Below are 23764 nucleotides of genomic sequence, written 5' to 3'. Positions count from 1 at the left end.
CACTCGCAGCTAACGGACTGGCTCCGGCTCAGCTACACACAAGTGTGCTGGTCATGCCCGTGTACCTGCATACACACAGTACACACGCGAGATAGAAAGAAGTGCACACAAACAGGAAGAAGGCAAGAGCACACACACACACACACACACACACACACACACACACACACACACACACACACACACACACACACACACACACACACACAATCAGTCCCGGTCTAATTAAAAGGCCAGACTGGAATGAGAGAGTGTTTAATGTGGAAATAAGGATGATAAAGCCAGTGCAGGAGACATAAAGAAGCAGAGCACGGTGGCACCCCAGTAGCCTCATATTTAGGGCGTGCCCCACAAAACAGCGATGCCTACGGGCTTGATCCCCAGCTGCATGACATAATTTCGCTGCTTTTCCTTCCAGGTGTCTATTGCATTGCAAGAAAAAAAAAAATGCAAACATATTTTTAAAAAAACCCCAAAACAAGCAGAGAACAGCGTGGGAGCACTTAGTTAACAACACTGTAAATATGTGGACAGTGCAGAGAGGCTCCAGCTGGGTGGGGTGGGGGTGTCTGCATTAACAAACACTATCAGTCACACTCTCTATTCCTGCTGCGTATGTGGCCGCAAGCTGTGATTTTGTGTGTCTATTCATATTTGGACACTAGCGCTGAGCAGTAATCTGAAGTTATCAGATTGCCAGCAGCATACATTTCTCCAACACCTAAAAGAGAGTGCTAAATCAATGTCACATGTGGCCTTAAGGTGTTGTTAAAGATAACAAAAAAAACTCTGCTACAGCATATTAAAAGCATTTACTTAGTCGACCATTTTAATAATTTAAAACGCTGCCTTTATTAGGACCAGAGGCAGTCTTTGCATAGACGACGGCGCTGTGTGAAACAATGCAACGGCTCGCTTCACATCAGAGGGCCGTGTTTGTGAAGACAGGGAGGCTGAAATAATGAAGGGCTGTCCAGTTTAAGAGCTAAACTTTACTCACTTACTGTTACAGTGCAGTGCATTGTTACAGGGCAAGCCGGTGAATTAGGCAATCAGAGTTTGTGCTTAAAAATTCTGCCTAATAATATTTTACTTGGCCCTTGAGCAGCGCTTAAAGTCCAAATGACCCTTGAAAGTCATAGATCTTCTCTACTACATACGCAAATGACTTTCGGGATCATAAGCCTTCCAATGACAGGTAACTACAATCTCACATTAACTAAATAAGCCCTGTCGAAATTGTCCAAAGAAACCTTAAGTTACTCAGTTCACTTTTTTATTAAGACAAAGTAGGCAACGCAACATTTCTCTGTTATGCTTGAATATTAGCTTTAAGTGGACCCGTTATGCTAATTTTCTGGCTCCACATTTTTATTCTCGGACTCTACAAAAGAAGTTTTTCCATGATTCACAAACCAAAACCATCTTATCATGAGCCTGCACTCTGAACAACACATTGTGATTCATCTCCATTTAAGATGATTTTCTCCTGGTTGGATGCCCCTTACGGAAGAGGATTACGGCCACTAAAAAAAAAAAAAGTGGCCACGTCTTTTTTTTCTTCTTCTTTTCCAGAATCCTGAGATTAAAGAAAAAATTTCTGAGAAAAAAAGTCAGAAGTTTCTCAGAATTCTGAGAAAAAAATAATTTGGAGGAAAAAGTCAAAATTCTCAGATTAAAGTCAGAATTCTGACTTTAATCTGAGAATTCTGTAAAAGAAGAAAAAATAAGACATGCCCACTTTTTTCCCCAGTGGCCCTAATTCTCTTCCGTAGCTCCTCGCAAAAAAACAAAACAAAATAAAACAAATAGGTGGAGCTTCTCTCTGTGTCTGAGATGATCATATTAAACATATTCTTGGTGTTTAACATGATCAACCACCTTTGTATCAGTATACATTGTCACAGTACTGCCCACCCTATGGCATGGCCACTGGGATGTGAAGGGTGTTGGACCTAAAGGGGCTACGGATATAAGAAATTGCCCTGAGGAAGGTAACAGTGCAGATCCTGGAATGAGCGACTGACTGATGGAGATTGTTCAAACACCACAGTGCAACACAGAGTAACATTTTTGGAAGACAGTTACTTTTGTTATGCATTGTCAACATGATGAAGAACTGCAACTCAAGATCAATGGGCTCCATGAGCTTGCCCAAACCTCTGAAGTGAAGGCTGTGAGAGTGGAAGCTGGGCCTCCATGAGTTCACAGTTAGAGCCATTTATCTAGTGAGACCGAAGCCCAAACTTCTTTGCATCCCTGGTGGCCAATATCTCTGTACCCTAGAGTGACGTCAGATGAATGATTTAGTGCCTATTTGCAGAGTGGTTCAGTGACTGTGGCAATAAATATATGTTCAAGCAGGACTTTAAACACTTTAAATGCCAAGAATTGTTTTTTTTTTTGGTCAAGCAACTAATTATCCCTTCAGTTTTACTTCACTGCTAACCATACACCAACACCCATGTGTTCTCCTTATTCCCTGACAGTAGCAACCACCTCCTGTGAGTGTACATTTTCAAGGATGAGGCCAGAGGATCCCAAAGTTCATCAGAAACTTTCTCCTTTGCACCTGCACGAAAGAACTGCAAACCTTAAGGGGTCACCTTTGCAAGCTGCAAGTCTGCTGCCATCACGCCTGCTTGCTGTTTAAATGGGCAGAGACTGCACTTTCTATTTGAAGTGGCCCTACTCTGATGTTTTGAGCTTTGGAAGTCAGGGACTAAGCCTAAAAAGAAACGGATGAGAGGACTCGACTCACTCAAAGTAGCAGAAGGTTGGGTAGCCTTTGACGCCGTACTCCTGCTTGAGGCCGTCGAACTCAGCTGGGTGCACATTCATTCCTGCTAGGACCTTAAGAAAAATGATATGAAAGGGAAAATGAGACATGGGCCATCAAAGATGTGAAGCAAAATGACGGCAGAGAGAGAAAAGAAATAGCAAGAACATCAAACATCGAGACAGGTCAGTCGTCATCGGCGGGCTCCAAACTGAACAAAGACGGATTACTCCAAGTGTGAACTGCGAAACAACACAGGTGCAATGACTGTTAATTAGCAGGCCGTAATCAAACACCACCGCTATAAACTTCCTGTTGACTTTTTAATTGAAAAGACAGAATGTGATTTGTCTGAGCTATATTAAAAAAGGAATCACAATTTATTTTAGACACCCACATAAAGAAAATATGTGCAGGATCCCGCTCGGTGTACTTGATAAATGTGAACTGTTAAGCATGGTATGTCTAGCATAGCAGAAAATTACTTTAACTGTCAGAAGTACAATACTGTGTGAAAGTCTTGAGTAGGGATGGGTACCAGTATCCGGTGCCGTTCTGACATAAACGGTAGTAACCAGACCGAAAGGCAGCGCACATTTCGGTGCTTTATTTCAGTGCTTTTTTTCCCTGAGATGTCATACACTTTGGATTCCAGCCAATCATTTTACCTTTCCGAGGATAGTAGGCGGGCCAGGTACGTACGTTCTTTTAGAGCAGAGCTACAGATTAAAAACGCCCAAGGCGAAGCGGTCAAAAGTCTGGCTGTACTGGCTGGACCAAAGAAAAAGTGGAAAACAACTAAACATGAGAGGTTTTTTGACAAAGTTTGTGTTTTTTCCATTGTTTAAGCACTGCTTCCAGCCAAGAGTGATGCCATATATGCCCCATAGCTGCAGAAAAGGCTAACATTGTTATCTTTTTACAAAAAAAACAGCTAAACATGAGGTTTTTGGACAAAGTTTGTGTTCTCCATTCTTTAAGCACCGGTTCAGCACCGTTTAAGCACCAGCACCGTTTCAAAAGTACCGGTTTGGTACTGGTATCGGATAAAACCTAAACGATACCCATCCCTAGTCTTGAGCCACTATTCGTTTATTTCTATTTTTCTTCCAAGCAGCCAGGCTTTCTCCAGGGTTTCTACAGATCATCTAAAGGTTTTCTTAAGACATTGGATGCTTTTTCACTCATTTTCAGTCCAATTCTTATACCAGACTACTTTTAGAGGAATGTTGTTTTTCCTTTGTTAAGCGCCTTTGCACAGACCTACGAATCACTTCAGCATTAAACAGGCAACGGGGAGATAAGGCTGAAAATCAGTGGCAACAGGGCTGATGGAGTGATGAATCCAAAGTAGTAGTTTTGGTTTCAAATCATTGTCAGTCAGTAGACAGGCTCAACAGTGAGTGTCTACAGCCATCTGTAGAACACAGTGGAGGCTCTTTGTGGCTTAAAGCTCCAGAAAAAAAAAAAATCATGAACTTGATGAAGTACCGCCAGATCTAGAAAGCACCTGATTGGCAACAGTGTCATTTTTCAGCACGACCTCAGTGCCGTGATCATCATGTTGATATTTTAAAAAACATTATTTGTTATTTACTGTCTTTATTATCATTCTCATTAACTTCCTCTCTCACATATCTAATTTATTCTTAGTGCTGATTGGCTGCCAGATGGAAAAAAAAAAAAACCCAAAGAAGGTGGCGGATGGTGGTTTGTAACTGCCGTCTTGACCTCCATCAGCACCGATGCTCTTACAGCTTTGTTTATTATTAGACACGGGTTGAGCCGTTTGTGGTTTTGTGTCTATTCGTCTAGTTTACCAGAACTAGCCAGCTCTCATTTCTAGCCAACTAACTGGCTGGTTCATGGTCGTCCCTCTCTTCTGTTTGCTTTAGCCAAGGATCCGAGCTCTTTTTGTTCCTCTTTCTCCTTTGTTATATTTCACATTACTAAAAGCTAGTTGAATGGCAGCATGGTTAGTTTTCCCTTGAGCCATGTAACACTGGCAATTATCCCAAACACACTGCCAATGAAGTAAAAGCATACCTGGATAGAAAAAAGCACACACAGTGGGTCACTGTCAATCACGGACTGGCCTCCCCAGAGGCTGGACCTCAACATTAGTGAAGCAGTGCGGGATCATTTTGACAGAGAACACACATCCTAACAAAATGCACAGAAATGAGAGCTGGCTCAAGACTTCTGCACAGCATTCCATCTTATCATGTAATATTGTTTGGGGATAAAATAGAAAACATCATTATGTAACACGAGAGAATATTTTGTTTTTCAAAACGACCTCTAATTATATGCTGAGTAAAAATTAGCTCCAGATACAGTTGGCAACACTGACACGGTTGAGAGTCCCTAACTCCACTGCTTATGAGTAAAAAGTTCTGAAAATATTTCTCCAGTACAGAAGGTTATTTGATATAAATCAAACAGCTGGAGCATCCCAGGTTCCCTCTGTAATAAATATTGTACCAAACACAGCTCATGGCAAAAAAAAAATAGCGAGAGGAATGTGTATGAGTCATGACAAACTCTATGCCTTATTCCCTTTTAAAGGACGGTGCTCTGACAAAATCATGTTATATGTCACAACCAGTACTGAGAGAGAACACAGAAGAAACCTAAAAAGCTGAAACAATACAATCAAAACACATCCCCACACGAATCTGTGTTTTTTCAGCTATTTCACCCTGACAAGATGCAGAACTTCAGACGTCACCTTTGTGCCTTCCTGTGCCACGACACGGAGGCGAGAAATGTGCGATACGACTTGGCTGACCACCAATTCAGCATTCACTTATAAACAGAAGTACAGGCGCACTCCCTCACCCTATCTCAGCCTCGCACACACGTGCACACACCCAAACAGTGTACCAGTTCCCAGCTAAGAGGCTTAAATGTTCGCTACTCGAATGCATGCTTGATGATTGTAACAGGGCAGCCCTTAGCGGCTGGAAACACAGTGAGACAGACCAAGGCAAGTGTAGTGGAACAAAGTATTTATTTGCTCTATGGCTCTCCTTACAACAATTAACTTGTCGAGCTTCTTCACAGCACAAAAAATCCATCCTCTAATGACAACTGGCAGCCTTAAATATGTTCAGCTGTCACAGACTTAACCATTATTCCACTCTCAGGTAAATTCTTAAATCCCAACCTTCCACCACAGTATACAATATATCAATAAGAATAAATAAATACATAAATACATTTTCACATTTACATATTAATAAATACTTCACACTTTAATGTTACACCAAACCCAATATTATAAAAACCCAGAAACCCAAGCACAAAAAGATTCACCACACTCTCTTTACCAATGGTCTCTCCCGGAACCTTTAAATGGTGTCTGGACCCCTGGGGAAACATTTGCCCAAACACCTTGAAGAGGACACAGGCAAGAAAGGTGAGTAATCATTAACTTACAAACACTTATTTGCACCACTTTTATCCCTAGATTTCACACACACACTTGCATTAGTTTTCCTTATTGGTAAACCTTAATCACAATCTCAATCACCATTCTTCTCTCCTGACAGACAACCACCACATTCCTTGATGAGGAGCAGCTGTGCAGGATCTGAAACAAGGCCACCAACTGATTTTAAAATTCCCAATAAATAGTCAATAAATATTTAAACTTCTTGTGTGCAAATCCATGCTTAAAGTGCAATGCTACATAAAGTGCTTGATAAGGTGCTTTTAATAAAGTGAAAGGTGTGCTCTAAAGTGCTATACAGACAATACAATATAAATAAATGCAGTAAGGGAGTCCTCTTCCTTACAATGATGAAACAAACATGCAGTTAATTATCTTTTCATGTGATCCTTGAAGGACAAGTGTTTATGAGATAATATTTTTCTCATGCAAACGACACGAGTACTGTTAAAAATAATAATTAAAAAAAAAAAAGACTAAAGAAACTTTCCCACCAGTGATGAAAACTACAGGAAAAAGTAGTCAGGACCTAAATTAGTGCTGTCAGCGTTAATCTCGTTAAAGTGGCAAATCTCTGTTAGCTCGTTAACGCTGCACGGCGTCAACACGTTAGCACACAGGGCGATCTGCGTTAACTCTCTAACGGAGATTTGCCGCGTTAATGCGGTTATGGCGTCAACGTCATTTTAACGAATGTAATTTTAACAGCACTACTCTAAACATGTAAATTATGTACATATAAAAAACATAACACGGTCTGCCGCTACAGCATATTCCTGTACATTGCTTAAAAATGCTAAAATCATTCGAAACATATTGCTGTGCAATCAAAACACAGGTAAAATCTTAATTAATCAGCAGAGAGAGGATAGGGACCTTCGAATTGCCTTTTAAAGGTCATCTGAGTTATTATGCTACTAAATCAACACATGGTGCAAAAGTTGATCAGGTACTGTGCCCGAGAGATCGTCTTTGCAGGAAACACAACCTGCAGGAAATGCCTTATTTGGTCTGTCTGTACCTTTTGCAGATTTCACATCCCTGACATTCGCTGCTGACACATCTCATTTAATGCGCGAGCATCAAAGATGACTGGGCTGCAGATCAGAGACAGGTGATGCAACACAACAGTGGGCCCACTGACTGAGGGGCAGATTTAGCACACTTACATATTTCCCTTTTGTCTCCGTGGCCGCTTGCTGAAAAATGGGCTGCATTCTCTTACAAACGCCGCACCCTGCAACCAAAATACAAAGGAGAGAAGCAGAGGTTATTACAGAGAACTCAATGGGAACACTGCTCTGACAGCTATATGATAATCTATACGACTGTCAAAAGATTTTCCATCATCTGCTAGGAGATTTTTCCCCCTGGTAAACAGCAGCTCTCAGTATGCTATCTGCTGTGAAAGATATGATGCACTGAGGATAATCGAGCACAGCGCTTGGAAACAAAAAAACAAAAATCCATGTGAAGTCTTTTCTATTGAACAACAATAAGAGGCAACAATTAACTGCGTGCTGAACAAAAACGACTGTTCTTATCCTGGCAAAGTGATCAGCAGGTCTGACGTTCAGACAGACGCTGCAGCTTAATTGTTTAACAATTTTGCCAAACAAAGAGCGACAGCGATAATCTGTTGCTTTATTTCTAGTTTATATTCTTAGAAAGTGAAACTAGTTTTTTTTGTTTTGCATGGACTGATCAATGAACAAAGCAAGTAATTTTAAGCAGTCGATAAAAGACCTGGCAACACGCGGGTTGTTTTAAAAGCGCTCTGTTATTTTAGAACTTTGCATCCGATTTGTGTTTGTAATAGTGGAGTTAACCAGCAAAGAAGGATCTCCTCAGTTGGAGTCCTTTTTTCTCCACATTATAAAAAACGTGTAGTACATAGAAAGATGAGACAGTTAGGGCTGTGCGATATAACCAAAATCTCATATCCCGATATAAGAATTTTATCGTCCGATAACGATATAAATCACAAAAATGTAACATTTTCTGTAAATTCTGTGAATCTCGGGCAGCTCGACTTGCGGGAAGTGTTTCCAGCTGCGGGTCATGTAGCTGGAGTCGAGTGTTTTAGCAGATGCATGAAACTATACATTTTTAGACATAAGTTGTAACGGCCGCCGTTTTCTTTGTGAGTATTTATTACACGGCGTGCTGCGGGGAAAAGCCTGTTCTAACGTTTGAGTCTAAGGTCTATTTTTTAGCACCTGGCGGCTCTTTTTTACTTCTCATCCGTAAATAATCTGCTCTTTCACGTGATTCAGTTTATTTTGAAAAGTCTCAACAGGATCTTGAGCTTTATTGTGAAAGGTTTATGTGGAACATAAACAAGCGGGCACGCGATGGTGTTACCGTCGTTGTTGCTAACGACAACGCATAAAAACAGGCGCTTGTCCGTCCGTAGTGTGGTTATATTAAATATAAGAGAAAGAGAGAACTTTAAGAAATTAATATAGCCACTACAGTGACAATCAAAACGATGAAAAAATATTGCCGTAAACAGTTTATTTTGCGACACCACGAAACAAACGATCGACGTTTTTATATCGTCATCCGATATATACAGTGGGGCAAAAAAGTATTTAGTCAGCCACCGATTGTGCAAGTTCCCCCACTTAAAATGATGACAGAGGTCAGTAATTTGCACCAGAGGTACACTTCAACTGTGAGAGACAGAATGTGAAAAAAAATCCATGAATCCACATGGTAGGATTTGTAAAGAATTTATTCGTAAATCACGGTGGAAAATAAGTATTTAGTCACCTCAAACAAGGAAAACCTCTGGCTCTCACAGACCTGTAACGTCTTCTGTAAGAAGCTTTTCTGTCCCCCACTCGTTACCTGTATGAATGGCACCTGTTTGAACTCATCATCTGTATAAAAGACACCTGTCCACAGCCTCAAACAGTCAGACTCCAAACTCCGCCATGGCCAAGACCAAAGAGCTTTCGAAGGACACCAGGAAAAGTATTGTAGACCTGCACCAGACTGGGAAGAGTGAATCTACAATAGGCAAGCAGCTTGGTGTGAAAAAATCAACTGTGGGAGCAATCATCAGAAAATGGAAGACATACAAGACCACTGATAATCTCCCTCGATCTAGGGCTCCACGCAAGATCTCATCCCGTGGGGTCAAAATGATCATGAGAACGGTGAGCAAAGATCCCAGAACCACACGGGGGGACCTGGTGAATGACCTGCAGAGAGCTGGGACCAAAGTAACAAAGGTCACCATCAGTAACACACTACAACGGCAGGGAATCAAATCCCGCAGTGCCAGACGTGTTCCGCTGCTGAAGCCAGTGCATGTCCAGGCCCGTCTGAAGTTTGCCAGAGAGCACATGGATGATACAGCAGAGGATTGGGAGAATGTCATGTGGTCATATGAAACCAAAGTAGAACTTTTTGGTATAAACTCAACTCGTCGTGTTTGGAGGAAGAAGAATACTGAGTTGCATCCCAAGAACACCATACCTACTGTGAAGCATGGGGGTGGAAACATCATGCTATGGGGCTGTTTTTCTGCCAAGGGGACAGGACGACTGATCCGTGTTAAGGACAGAATGAATGGGGCCATGTATCGTGAGATTTTGAGCCAAAACCTCCTTCCATCAGTGAGAACTTTGAAGATGAAACGAGGCTGGGTCTTCCAACATGACAATGATCCAAAACACACCGCCCGGGCAACAAAGGAGTGGCTCCGTAAGAAGCATTTGAAAGTCCTGGAGTGGCCTAGCCAGTCTCCAGACCTCAACCCCATAGAAAATCTGTGGCGGGAGTTGAAAGTCCGTGTTGCTCGGCGACAGCCCCAAAACATCACTGCTCTCGAGAAGATCTGCATGGAGGAATGGGCCAAAATACCAGCTACTGTGTGTGCAAACCTGGTAAAGACCTATAGTAAACGTTTGACCTCTGTTATTGCCAACAAAGGTTATGTTACAAAGTATTGAGTTGTATTTTTGTTATTGACCAAATACTTATTTTCCACCCTGATTTACAAATAAATTCTTTACAAATCCTACCATGTGGATTCATGGATTTTTTTTTCACATTCTGTCTCTCACAGTTGAAGTGTACCTCTGGTGCAAATTACTGACCTCTGTCATCATTTTAGGTGGGGGAACTTGCACAATCGGTGGCTGACTAAATACTTTTTTGCCCCACTGTATCGTTATATCGAACAGCCCTAAGACAGTGTGTCATGTTTGCCAGGTGCCATAAATATATATATATAATCAGATTGCAGTATTGATTACAACGGTTTAGTATTACCAAGCAAACTCTAGTTTATTGAGCTATTCCCTAAACTGTACTCTCTCCCCCGGTTTAGACACCTTATAAAGTGAGTTAATGTAATATTTGAGGACAATAATAGCTACTCTTGTTTTTCCAGACATACTGTTTCCCACAATATGTGCAAGCAGGATAGCAAAATGAGCACTGCTTGTCCCAGTTATTGTGAGCTGCTAACACTGCAGGAACAACGTAATAATGCAGACTCACAGGGAGCATAGAACATCATGAGGACCGGCCTCTCTTCTTTCTTCAGCAGCTTCCTGAAGTCCTTCGAGAGCGAGGAGGGAACAAGAGATGAGTCAGGATGCTTTTCAGCAAAACACATGTATACACATCACACACGATAGCTTGATTCCTCTAATAGTATGCTCCATGTTGGATTTCTGAAATTCTCTCTCACACTCTTTGGTTTAAAATAGCAAATCATGACATCATCTGTTATTTCAGCTTTGTATTCGACCGTGTGTGAGAGTTATTCATCACATTAATCACAGAAAAAGGAAAGGGAGGACTTTCTTCTTTGGACAGCAGGCACATCAGCCCCCCATACCAGTTTCCCCGTTTTCATCATCACTTTCATGAGCTCAGCTACTTCCAAAAAACATAAAAATCACACATTCAGCACAATCTTTTGTTAACACATTCAACAAGCCTCAGGGTGAGAGCAGGTGATAACCAGGTCCCTCGTTCTTCAAATGAAAGGAGGGTTACTGTGTTATGCTCGCCTTTGTTTTCTGTTACACATGTACTTTTACAGTGGTGGATGCTCAGATTTCAAGCTGCTTTAATCATTTTTTAATCATCAGTAACATGGACATCTCAGGCACAAAGCTCTGGCTGTGAGAACAGAATTTTCCAGCTGCTATTTAAACCTTCTGTTTGCGAGGGGCAGCCAATCAGAAGACAGCTGGCTTAAAAAGAATGTGGGGCTAATTGGAAAGGAGCTAATCAGCTTCTTTAAGACTGGGCTACAACAAGGTGCAGAATGAGACAAATATTTATTACCAGTTTCTCTATGTCTGTAGTTCAGGAGACTAAACGGATCATCTGCTAATCAGAAGGTTGGTAGTTCAATCCCTGGCTGCTAAAGTCTGCAAAGTGACCAAGTATCCTTGGGCAAAACACTGAACCCTGAGTTAATGTTAGAAAAGCGCTGTAAAAGAGCCAGTCCATCTACCATTACTACCGATCCACATCAACACATAAACCACGGTGTGAAAATAGGTATAGGTCAGGGATGAAACCACTGTGAGACCTTGCCCCACCTCATCGTGTGAACTATTCAGATCACCTGATGCAAAGCGTGAGCAGCCATTGAAGCACCTGGGAAGGGATCTCAAGCTTGCCTTGACAAATCAAGTCCAGTTGTCTTCTTTTGCTCAAGCTCTCAAGACTATAAAATAAATAAGGATCATGCAAAGTGGCTATAGTCCAAAAACAAAGGTCTTTCTAAATTCCATATATACTTATCTAAGGATGAGGTAGCTGTTTGTGAATATGCTGGCAGTTTTTGATGATTTTGCAATCTGACTTGTCTGGATGAGAGCCGTTTGGAGGCTTTTAGGCTGTAAAGGCGGGACTGTGTGAGTGACCTCATGAACTACGCCGAGCAGCTCTTTGACGATAAAGCCTGTTGCTTTTTGTGTGCGGGGCTTTGTGTTGGTGAGATGCTGCAGTATCAGAGTCGGGGGGCTAATCAAAACTTTAACACAGACAAATGGAGGAAAGATGCAGCCTGTGCTTGTGAATCACAGTAAATGTACGTCCCCAGTGATGTTCTGGATTTCTTAAATGGAGCTAAATGGATATTAAATTAATCCAAAGCCCAAAAGTTTATTTAAATTGGTACTTACTTTTTCTGTCTCTATGTGGACGACATCTTTAGCCTCAGGGTTCTCCTCCCACAGTGGGGGCCCCGATGGGTCTTTCAAAAACGCTACCATTGACTGAATGAGAAAAAAAAAGCAAAGTCAAAACGACAGATCTGCGACAGCCTGTCTAAACAAAGCCAACAGTTCAAATCATGCAACAACTTTTCACTGCCACAAAATAATCCTATGGGGGTGAAAAACCAACATAAAAAGACGGAGTGGTGATTATTTACGTTGCCGAAGTCGCTCCTAAATTTAGTTGAGGCAACGCTGTAGGTTGTGCCAGATGGAAGCTCATATAGATGAACATGTTCATGCATCCAAGAGGTGTCAGCGCTATTTCAGTACCTCTAAGTGTCTACTAATGGGCTTGGTAAAGCTTTCTGTAAATATAATGAACCATATGTCTGTGGAGGCAACAGCAGGAAATATTTCTTTTAGCAGTGCTCTAACGACGGCGCGTGTGCACGGGCGGAACATTTAACGACCTTGACTTGATTATCAGAACTACTTTGTAATGGTTGAAACAGAGACTTGTGGAGGTTTATTGTTTCAGATGCCTTTTAATCTGTCAGAGAAACAGCGCAAACCCTAGCAAGCAAAGTAATAAAACCATGCACCATTCAAAAGAGTGACAGCTTCCACCTTATAACGAGTTTCTCTGGTAGAAACTCATTGAAAAAATAAAAAGAGAAGGATTTCCATATTATAGAGGAGAGAAGTAAACGGTTAATTTCACTTTTATCTAAAGTCATAATTTGCCTTTTAGGAAATATCTATATGCAGCAGCTGTCTTGCAGTGAAAGGCATTAAACTTTAAGCTGACCAGCAACATCTCTATGGTTGTTGTGGCTGATGCATATTTTATATTGCACTCTGTATTCCAAACATTTCACGCTAGAGGTACCTGTGAGTGATCCTTAAATATGTAACCTGCAGCTGGATAACTGGTAACAAAATTAAGGTCTTGATTTTTTTCCTCAGGATGTGTTTGCTACAGAATCAGAGTAACAGATGGTGCTATGACCTCATTAACAGGTCTGGAGGCTATAAGCTAAATCAGTCTAGTGTGCCAGCATTAGTTGAGGCAGCCAAAGTGCAGACCTGTAAAGAGCATCATTAGAAGCTCTGCATCACATGTTCAAAATTATTAAACCTGTCGGGTGTGGCTTGCTGCAGTCTTATATTATTACAAACACACCTTGTAGCTAACATGAAGATCAATCACTTGACGCTAGGGCTGTGTCATAACCATATAACCTGCCATAACACCACTATAAATGTTTATGTGACATAAAAGTGTCATGTAATGATATCATTGCTATAGCAACAGCTTATGTTCCCAGTGCAATCAACAATGAGACATGGCCGGGCATGTCTGAGAGCGAGAGCCAAGTGTCAGCCTCCAATGATCATTTAATACCTGAAGATGGAGCGACTTCGAAAACCTCTAACAAAGCGCAGTACTTTGAAAATATGCAAGAAAACTGTTCCCGCTAAGGGTGAAAAAACAACCAACACTTTTCACCACTTGAAGCAAAAACATGCACTTAGTTGAGTAGCTGCTCTCACTAGTTGCACCCCAGGAAGGAGTAAAGGGTGCACTTAGACGAAAGGTAAACGTTTGAAATGACCAGTGTGGTTTCGTGGTGGAAAATGGACTTTAAACAGACGGTTAAAAAGTTCAACCCAAGATAAATCATACCAGGTAGAAAGAAGTATTTTTCAGTTTTAATATGTGACAACACTGTGCTGAAGTTAACAAGGTTACTTTAGTAAGGATTAAGCAGTCATGCTATAGCTTTACTTACTCCAGGGAAAACACTACTCAGGCTACCTTTCTGCTTACATTTGACTTATTAAACTATAATGTGGCTGCTGTCTGCATTATATTTCAGTACATTCACACTTCAAATTAGGTAGTATACCACCAATTACAGCTCATTATAAAAGCACTGAAAATACCCTTAATTTTGTTTGCATTAATAAATGCTGCTGTCTGCATGATGCAGTCAATAAAACCAATAAAACATTGTTAAGTATGGTGATTGTGAGGCGACTGCAAGGTCCCCTTGTGGAAGGTGACAAACTGCAATTTAATTCAGGCTGACTGCAACGACTCTCAGACAGATTAGTGAAGGTTTGGAAATAATTGCAAGATAATTTCTAAAAGCAGACAGACTGCCAATACACTGGCATCAATCACAGTCAGTCTGTGTCAATGAGCACAGCTTGTCTGCAACTCAACTGTCTGCCAACTGGTTGTATCTCGGTTATACAAACGAAGATATAAAAGCATATTTGAATTTCTGTTTCAGATCCACGAGTTTTTGGCTAAACTGAAATTAATAAGTTAATTTGTGAATTTCTGGGTATGTAGACAGATGTGCATTTTTTCTCACAGCTGCAAGTTTTTTGTGTTGTAACTGTATTATCTCAAACACACACTGATAGCTTCCAGTTATCACCAGACTAATACACAGAAACAATCATAAACATAAGCCAACATAATGCTGTGAGAAGCCAGGACCTTCTTGCTGCGAGGCAACAGCGTTAGCTACAGCGTTAGCCCCGTACCACCAGCTTGTTACCATTATATCATTAAAATTCTCAGTCATCTAAAATTATGTTTATCTGATGACTTTTCTCTTTTTTAGCTTTTTAGTTCGCTCTTTTGCTGCTGAGTGCTTCAATATGGTCAATATGCTCCGTCTTCTCTTTGGTGCTGAGAACACAGTGCAGAGTCAATCTGTGCAGCGTTTCCTCTGAAAACTACCACCTGCCGTGACAAAAAACATCGCTATGAAAGTGAGAGTATGATTGTGCCATGAGAGCAAGGTTGCACAGCAGGCAGATAAACAATGAGCTGAAACTAACTGTAAGGCACTATAAAGCTGAGGGGGGCTGCACATAGAAATAAAGAATTTGCAGGGTCATTGCTATAAAGGTCACATTTTCACACAGTGACACTGTTTTCAAGCTGTTATTTGATGCACTGTTGATATTAAAATGCAGGTTATAAATGATTTCATAAATAGCCAACTACATGTAACCACAGATGCTTCTGGTTCTCAAAGAAAAAAACAAACAAATAAATGAATAAAAATCAGGCAAATTCTTAACATTGTGTCTAATATTCTTGTGTGGAAAATACCACACATTTTTTCCATTCATAAACTTAATAACAAAATGAAAAAGAAGGAAGAAGAAAGAAATGAAAGCAGAAGGCAGGGCTCTGTAGAGCCAGAGGTAAAATAATTAGTCCTCTGAATGTGAGGAGCAATTAGGAAATACTACACAGCAGACAACAGTGCTCGACATGTAAAAAATGCAGATTCTCAGATTCTGACCTTGAAAGTAGCAGGCCTGCTGTACTCCGTGTGGAATGTCCCATCTCTGAAAGACACGCGGGACACAATGCTCTCAACACCAGGAGTAAACTGTAAGTAATGCACTTCTTAAGCTGCAAGCACGGTATCACTTTCCAAAAAGCACTGAGGTGTGGATAAGCATCTGACAGCCAGCTGAGTTGCTGGTTACTCACTTGTAATGCAGCAGCTCTGCTCTTCCACGTTTGGAGCTCGGGTCCACCTTCACTTTCTTACACAGCTTCCGGCCCTCTGAATCTCTGAAGGATCGACACACAAAGCGTAAATCAAACTCAGAATCCTATTCCCTTTGCATTTTTCAAATTCTCCTTCACACACACGTACAAATTTTCCTAATGATTAGTAGATTTATGCATTCATTTCTGTGCCAGACCATATAAATTCCAACTTCACTGAACTGAATAAAGAAATCGAAGCAAGAAGATACGGACTTTTCATCAAATTAATCGAATCACATGTATGATATAATATAAACAATGCTGCTTGCTCTGTTTATTTGCTGCTTCGGTGGAAACACAAAGCACAGATGTAATGTGTTGGCATACAGACGTTTCATTTTATGAGGCTTTCTGCTGTAATTGAAAGAAGAAGAAAAAAAAAAACCCACTGTAGCTGGAAAGGGAATAGATATGCATCCTGCCACCTACACATACTTCATACTTGCTACAATGAAGCACTATCAGCAAAAATAAGTACACCTTCTCATCTGTAATAAAGAGCAATGAAAATATGTATTCATTTAGAGAGGTGGAAAAACATTTGTTAGATATTCAATTATGGCTCCCAGACACACAGCAAGCCAGTAAAAGTTCAGTGTAGTTTTTTTCCCCTTCTTTAGATGAAGACTAAATCCATGTATGTTTGCATGTGCTGACAGACAGTATTTCAGGTGATGAACGTGTGCGTAATGCCAGACTCGACCGGCTCATAATGACAGATGGCACCAGTCAGGGTACACCCATGAGCAGATGTGACCTTGACACATATTTCGAGATGATGTGCAGTCACCAGGTTCAAGACCAGTCTGCTGCTTCCAGCTTCTTGTCCACACACACACACACACACACACACGGATCCCAAAATCCATCTTGGTAAGAAACATGGCTAATGTCAGCTGTCACCAAACCACCAAACAGAGTACACACCTCTGACCTCGAGGACAAAGGTGATTGAGATTCTCCCGAAATTTTTAGTAGATACACCCTATGGTATCAATTTCAAACTCATGTCGCGTCATTCTTTTTCAATTCAATTCAATTTTTTTTTATACAACGCCAAATCACAACAACAGTTGCCTCAAAGTGCGTTATATTGTAAGGTAGACTCTACAATAATACATACAGAGAAAAACCCAACAATCATATGACCCCCTATGAGCAAGCACTTTGGTGACAGTGGGAAGGAAAAACTCCCTTTTAACAGGAAGAAATGCTCATTCTTCAGTTGCCTCTGCCTGAGATTCACAGAATTGACAGAAAAAGCACTATTTTGTGATGTATATTGTTATTGGGATGAGAAATGTCATAGATTGGGATATGAGATTTGGGTCATATAGCACAGTCCTAATTATACTTCTACAACATACAAAAAAAGATTTTTTTAAAAAGAGAGTTGAAAACTGAACTGATCTATATTCTAGTGGAATAAAACACCAGGACTGTCAAATCAGTCTTTTTAGGATGTGAATAAGCTAAACAGCATGGGTATGTGCCAACGCAACAATGGACTTTGGCTTCATCCTCTTACTCACTCAGTCATAGATACAAAGTAAAAGTGACTCAACCAACCACATGCTTCAACCAACCCCTGAGATGGCACTACTTTTTCAATCACAGGAAGGAAAAAAAAAAACAAAAACGGAAGCACAAAGAACTCAGAATGACTCACTAGCTGATGTTCACCACTGAGGGAAACAATGCAGTGAATGGCAGCCCAACAATGGTTTGACCACTACATTAGAACAACTGCCTTGCATTAAACTTTGGATTAACATCAACTAATATTTCAGTGGTTGGTATGATGTGAAATGCAACAGGATTGGTCACACTTAGTTTATACTATACGTTTTGGATTTATACAAAACGTATAGTAAGTTTACTAAGTTTACTACTATACATTACTATACAGTAACGTATAGTAATTTTGCAATTCAGCTGATGTGCTGTTTTCGATGTGGATTATCTTATACAATTAAATACAATTTAACTTGCCTCAGGTTGAATCCATTATATTTTGAGGGAATTATTGGGATGTGTTAAATCAAAGGAGCAATTTGTTGTTTTTCATTTCCGAAACTAATGTTTCACTATTAGTATTAAATTATTATTATTTTTTAAATCAAAAATGTCAATGTTAGCACAATACACAGTGAGTCTGGAAAGTATCCACAGTGCTTCACCTGTACCACATGTTGTGTCATGTTACAGAATTCTTGCAAATTTATTACAAATAAAAACATAAATATAACATTTATAAAAGCACTCACAGCCTTTACTTTGTACTTGGTTAAAGCACCTTCGACAGCAATTACGGCCTCAAGTCTTTTTGAGTATAATGCCTCAAGCTTGGCACACCTGTTGTTGTTCTTCCATTCTTCTTTGCTGAACCTCTCAAGCTCCATCAGGTTGGATTGAGAGCATCAGAGCACACCCATTTTCAGATTTCTCCAGAGATGTTGAATTGGGTTCAATTCTGGGTTCCAGCTGGGGCGCTCAAGGACATTCACACAGTGTTCCCTAAGCCACTCGGGTGCTGTCTTGGCTGTGTGCTTAAGGTCATTGCCATGTTTGAAGATGAACTTTCAGCCTAGTCCATATTTCCATGGAGCAGGTTATAATCAAGGGTGCTTCAGTACATTGCTGCTATTCCTCAATACTGACTCGTTTCATAGTTCCTGCTGCTGAAAAACATCCCCACAGCATGATGCCGACAGGGCCATGTCTCACTTTAGGAATGGTAGTAGCCAGGTGACACAAGCCTGATTGGTAGAGTGCTGTAGGAATAGTTATCCTTCTGCAAGGCTCTCCTCAATCCACAGAGGAATGCTGGAGCTAAAGTGACCATCAGGTTGTTCAGTCACCTCCTTGACCAAGGCCCTTCTACCTTACTCAGGTTATCTGGGCGGCCAGCTCTAGGAAGAGTCCTGGTGGTTCAAAACTTCTTCCATTTATGGATGATGGAGGCCATTTTTTCCCCTGTACCCTTCCCCATATCTGTGCCTCAATATAATCCTGTCTCAAAGGTCTACAGACAATGACTTAGACGTCATGGCTTGGTTTTGTGCTCTGACATGCACTGTCAACAATGGGATTTTAAATAAAGAGGTGTGTCCCTTTCTAAATCCTGTCCAACCAACTGAATTTATCACAGGTAGGGATGGGTATCGTTTAGGTTTTATCCGATACCGGTGACAAACCGGTACTTTTGAAACGGTGCCTGTGCTTAAACGGTGCTTAAAGAATGGGAAAAAAAAAAGAAAAAAAACAAACCACAAACTTTGTCCAAAAACCTCTCATGTTCAGCTGTTTTCCACTTTTTCTTTGGTCATTTTAGCTTTTTTGGCCAGGGTGAAGGGAGTATCTGCCATCAAACAAGAAGCATGTAACTACCACGGTGTTTGCTAGTTCACCTTACATGCATTAATGTAATAACGTGGTTAGCCTACTCAACGTAAATTACACACGAACAACATTAAGCTACTCACGCAGAGAAGAACGGCTGCTGCTGCCATCATCATCCTCATCATTTCTGCTACACTGGCAGGGCTAGGGGCCAGGACTCTATTCTTCGGGTTCTTGGGGGATGTTGCTAACTCGGTGCATTTCTTGGCTTTTAAAAAATGCTATGCGTCGCCAGGTTCGTCGTCAGATTCAAGGTGTTACCTCCTTTGCACAGTATCACAGTATCACCTTAAAGCACTTGTTGCAGGCTGCTGAGTTTGCATCTTTTGCTGTGAAGTACAGCCAGACTTTTGACCGCTTCGCCTTGGACATTTTTAACCTGTAGCTCTGCTCTAAAAGAACATACGTACCTGGCCCCGCCTACTATCCTTGCAAAGGTAAAATGATTACCTAGAATCCAAAGTGTATGACATTTCAGTAAAAAAAAAAAAAAGCACCGAAATGTGCGCTGCTTTTCGGTCTGGTTACTACCGTTTATGTCAGAACCGGTGCCATAATGGCACCGGATACCGGTACCCATCCCTAATCACAGGTGGAGTCCAATCAAGTTGTAGAAATATCTGACAGATGCTTGGTGGAAGCAGAATGTGCCTGAGCTCAATTTACACAGTGATGGCAATGGCTTTAAATACTGTGTTAGATTTTTGTTTTTATTTTCAACAAATTTGCAAGAATTTCAAGAAAACCTTTTTTTTTTTTTAACTTATTTACTGTCATTACAAGGTATTGTGTGAGTGGGCCAACATTCCTCCACAATGACTGAGTGACTGATCAAACTATACACAGAACAGTTACTTCACATCAATGCTGCTAAAGGTAACTCTACACACTCATAAATCATGGGGCATACTTGGTTTTACAAAGGAGTCTTGTGCAAAAATGTATTTTTCCATAACTGTAAATTAACAGGAAAAAAAAAAGTTCAATATTTCCTTTATTCACAAGTAACTGGAGATCACTGGGTCAACTGGAACAACCATAGTTTACCACAAAATACCTGGAAGAAGGTGATTGTGAAAGGAAGACTTTGAAGACTAGCGAATGATTCAAGTAACAAGTTGGAGCCAAACCTTCACACTAGGCCAAAGTCAACAGAGCCACTTTGTAAAGGATTAATAATGGATTCACCACGCAAAGAGGATGAAGCTCTGCACGCCATTCAATTATTACTCTTCTAAAACGCAAATCCTAATCCCTTCATTTGTTTGTGTTCTGGTTTTCACACTGTGCCTTACAGGATCATATATGTTTCAATGCTCTGTTTATGCTACATTTGAAGTGGAGTTTAGGAGGGACAGCCCAGTCCTGTCCTTTCTTCCTGTATGAGATCATTCATCCCACGGGTGGATCCCAGTTGGCCAACACTCAGGTCCCTGTCATCTGTTCAAAGTGTGTCATTCTGGCCTCTGTGGCTCTCTTCGTTGGCAGAGATGACCATTCTCACACAGCGATATGCACTCTACTCTCTCTCCCTCTGTCCACCATGAGCTCTCAGCTGGAGCTTCAGCTTGGAACCGCTCCATTTGAGACTGTCGAGAAATATGCCAAAAAGCACAATGCTTTGCTACAGAGCCTGGCACTGGGTCCATGTGTCCTGTAGTGATGAACCCAGCTTGCTCTAGCTCCCCTGGCGGGAATCTGGCTCGGTGTGAATCTCTACTTAGCATTCGCACACTCTCCTAAATGCTGGAGTTCTTGGAGAAGGAAGAGAGATAATTCCATAGTCTCCCTGACAAAAAACAGCAGGTGAGTCAAAAAGTAAACACTCAAGAAAGACACGCATCGTGGAGTGTCTTTGTAGGGAAACATGGAAACCAAAGCCTCTGACAATTCCTTCGCACCGGTTTGTATTTAGTTTCTTTTCCTTTCTAACCGCCCGGTCTTCAATCCCGGATAAGGTTGAGAGAGATTGTGAATGTTGGCATGTGCACTAGGTGTCAAAGGGGAGTTACTCCCTTCCTCATAGTTTCCTGTTTTATGATCTGTTCTTTCCCATCTGGCAAAGAAGACAGGTGATGGGTTGACAGGTAAAAAGAAATAGTGGAACTGAACATCAGAAGGGCACGGAAAACAACAAGATCAAGTCAGATCACTGGGGAGAAAACCAAGTTATGCTTGGAGAAAACAATTCTTGTCTGTGTCTTCGAAGTATCTAGCATTTAGCAGTTCCACAGAGCGAGCCTGGGATTGTTGTTTTCCAGAAAGTCATGATTGTTCTCCCTTTAAAGGAAAAGTGTGGGATAAGTGCATAATTATTTTTCTTTATGACTAAATTAACTGTTAAGCGAAAGGACCAAAACCCCCTAAAATGTGGTTTTGCAACAGTTTCACCACATATCATGTGGATTCATCCGTCACATTTAAGTGACACAGATGTCCTTTAAAACCTGCATGTGACCTGGGATCAGAGCAATGATTCACCTTAAAGCAGTTAGAGACTACACTGGAGTGGCTTAGAGACAAATTTCTCACTGTGGCTCAGCCAAAACAGACTAAAACCCTATATGACATCTGGGGGTGTTGACAGGTCACAGATTTGTTTTGTGATTGGCTCATAATTTCTTTTGAGTTTTGGCAAAAAAGCAAAACAAAAGCAAAACTAAAAAAAAAACCAAAAACAATTTCTGTAGAACAAACAAACAGAAAACCTGGACATACAGTGCCTCTGCTAGAAAGGGAAATAACTACACATAAAACATTTCAGGGAAATCTGTTTATGTTTCGTGCTTCCGAAAGAATATTGGCCAATATCTCGGAACACTGGAAGCCACCAAATATCAGTACTGATCTTAAAAATTCGATATCAATTTGACTATTCTCAAAAAGAGCAGGAGCTTTTTTTTTTTTTAACGTCGTCTTTATTGAGGAAGTATGAAAAACTGTCAGTTGTCCACATCCTCTTCAGACCAGGCCATTGTTGACAAAAATCCATAAATGCTCCCCATAAAGATTCAAAAGTTTCCCTTAAAAAACTTTTTTTTTAAAATTTTTTAATGGCAGGCTTGACAACATTTGTTGTGCCCATAAGCCCATTTGTTTTCTTCTTAGCAGACTAAGGCCCATCAGCATCCATTCATTCTTTACTGATAATTGATTAAACCAAGAATTTAAAAATTAAGGCTGTAGCGGGACCGGTTTAGAAATACTTTTTCCCATCACAATCTGCACATCCCACACACGATGGAAAAACAAAGGTCCCTTTCGAATCATTGCATTTAACACACATCTAGAATATTTTTGTTGAATCCATGTAACTTCTTTGTTTTTATATATATTTGCATTAATCTTCTATATTATAATCATTGTTATGTGTTTGTTGTATCGTTATCTGATTTCAGATTTTAAATTTTGCCTCTATGGAGCCCATTTCTGGTGTAAATTCTCCACCAATTGAGATATTAAGAAGTTATAATAGTCTGATTCGATTCATCTCCTTAGATCAGGGGTGTCGAGCTCCAGGCCTCAAGGGCGGGTGTCCTGCAGGTTTTAGCTATCACCCTGTTTCAACACACCTGAATCAAATGATTAGTTCATTACCAGGATTCTGGAGAACCTTAAGACATGTTGAGGAGGTAATTTAGCCATTGAAATAAAAACTTGCAGGACACTGGGCCTCGAGGCCTAGAGTTTGAGACCTGTGCCTTAGATGATGATTTTTTATAAGATGACTTGTTTGTGTTTATTATTAAGTTTAGACTTCCCTCTAAGCTCTTCAAATATTGTAATTATGTCTGAGAGAAGCTCTGTTTTTAATGTTAAATGAAAAAAGGCTTTGAAAAATATTTCTTGAGGTAAACTATGGCAGCATTTAGCATTTTTTTAAAACACCAAAATTGTGTTATTGGCACAAGTATCGATTGATTTTTAAGCAATGAAATCAACTAATAAATTGAACTGAATTGACTAATAAATTGAAATTACACACATGACTAATGCAACCAGTTTTTTTTCAAACATGCAAAAAAACTTAAGGTAAAAAATTAAATGCAGAGAAAAAAAAACTGTATGAACCATAATTACGTGGCGCCCTCACCTGAGAATTAGCATATAGCTTTAAGCAAGAGACGTGATTAGCATTTATTTACCTTTTCAAAAAACAAAACAAAACAAAAAAAAAAACAGAAAGAAAGAGACCCAGTGAAAAGGAAGAACTAAAATGGTGTAAAGAGATGTAATACATTAGACTAAAAACTTCAATAGCTTTAATAAGTGAGTGGCCTCCTGTCAGATTGTGCCAGTAGAACCAGTGAGACGAGGCCATTTACACCCCAGTGGAAAAGCCA

The 23764-nt window shown here is 40.5% G+C and overlaps 1 protein-coding gene across 1 annotated transcript in view; it reads right to left on the bottom strand.

Annotated features, from left to right (window-relative positions):
• The window catches only part of pdia5 (protein disulfide isomerase family A, member 5), a 73717-nt gene that overhangs the window by 30098 nt on the left and 19855 nt on the right, over nt 1-23764 (bottom strand). The window contains exons 4-9 of the mRNA XM_085374403.1: nt 15957-16040; nt 15763-15808; nt 12395-12487; nt 10749-10809; nt 7403-7470; nt 2762-2853 (exon numbers count right to left, since the gene is read on the bottom strand). Of these exons, the coding sequence (XP_085230529.1) occupies nt 2762-2853; nt 7403-7470; nt 10749-10809; nt 12395-12487; nt 15763-15808; nt 15957-16040 (444 nt within the window). The remainder of the gene's footprint in view (nt 1-2761; nt 2854-7402; nt 7471-10748; nt 10810-12394; nt 12488-15762; nt 15809-15956; nt 16041-23764) is intronic.

This window comes from Diplotaxodon limnothrissa, linkage group LG16, assembly GCF_057381915.1.
Source record: "Diplotaxodon limnothrissa isolate DT_005_m linkage group LG16, D_limnothrissa_male_GT1.1, whole genome shotgun sequence".
In the NCBI taxonomy this organism is placed as follows: Eukaryota; Metazoa; Chordata; class Actinopteri; order Cichliformes; family Cichlidae; genus Diplotaxodon; species Diplotaxodon limnothrissa.
This window is presented reverse-complemented; position numbering and strand designations above follow the sequence as displayed.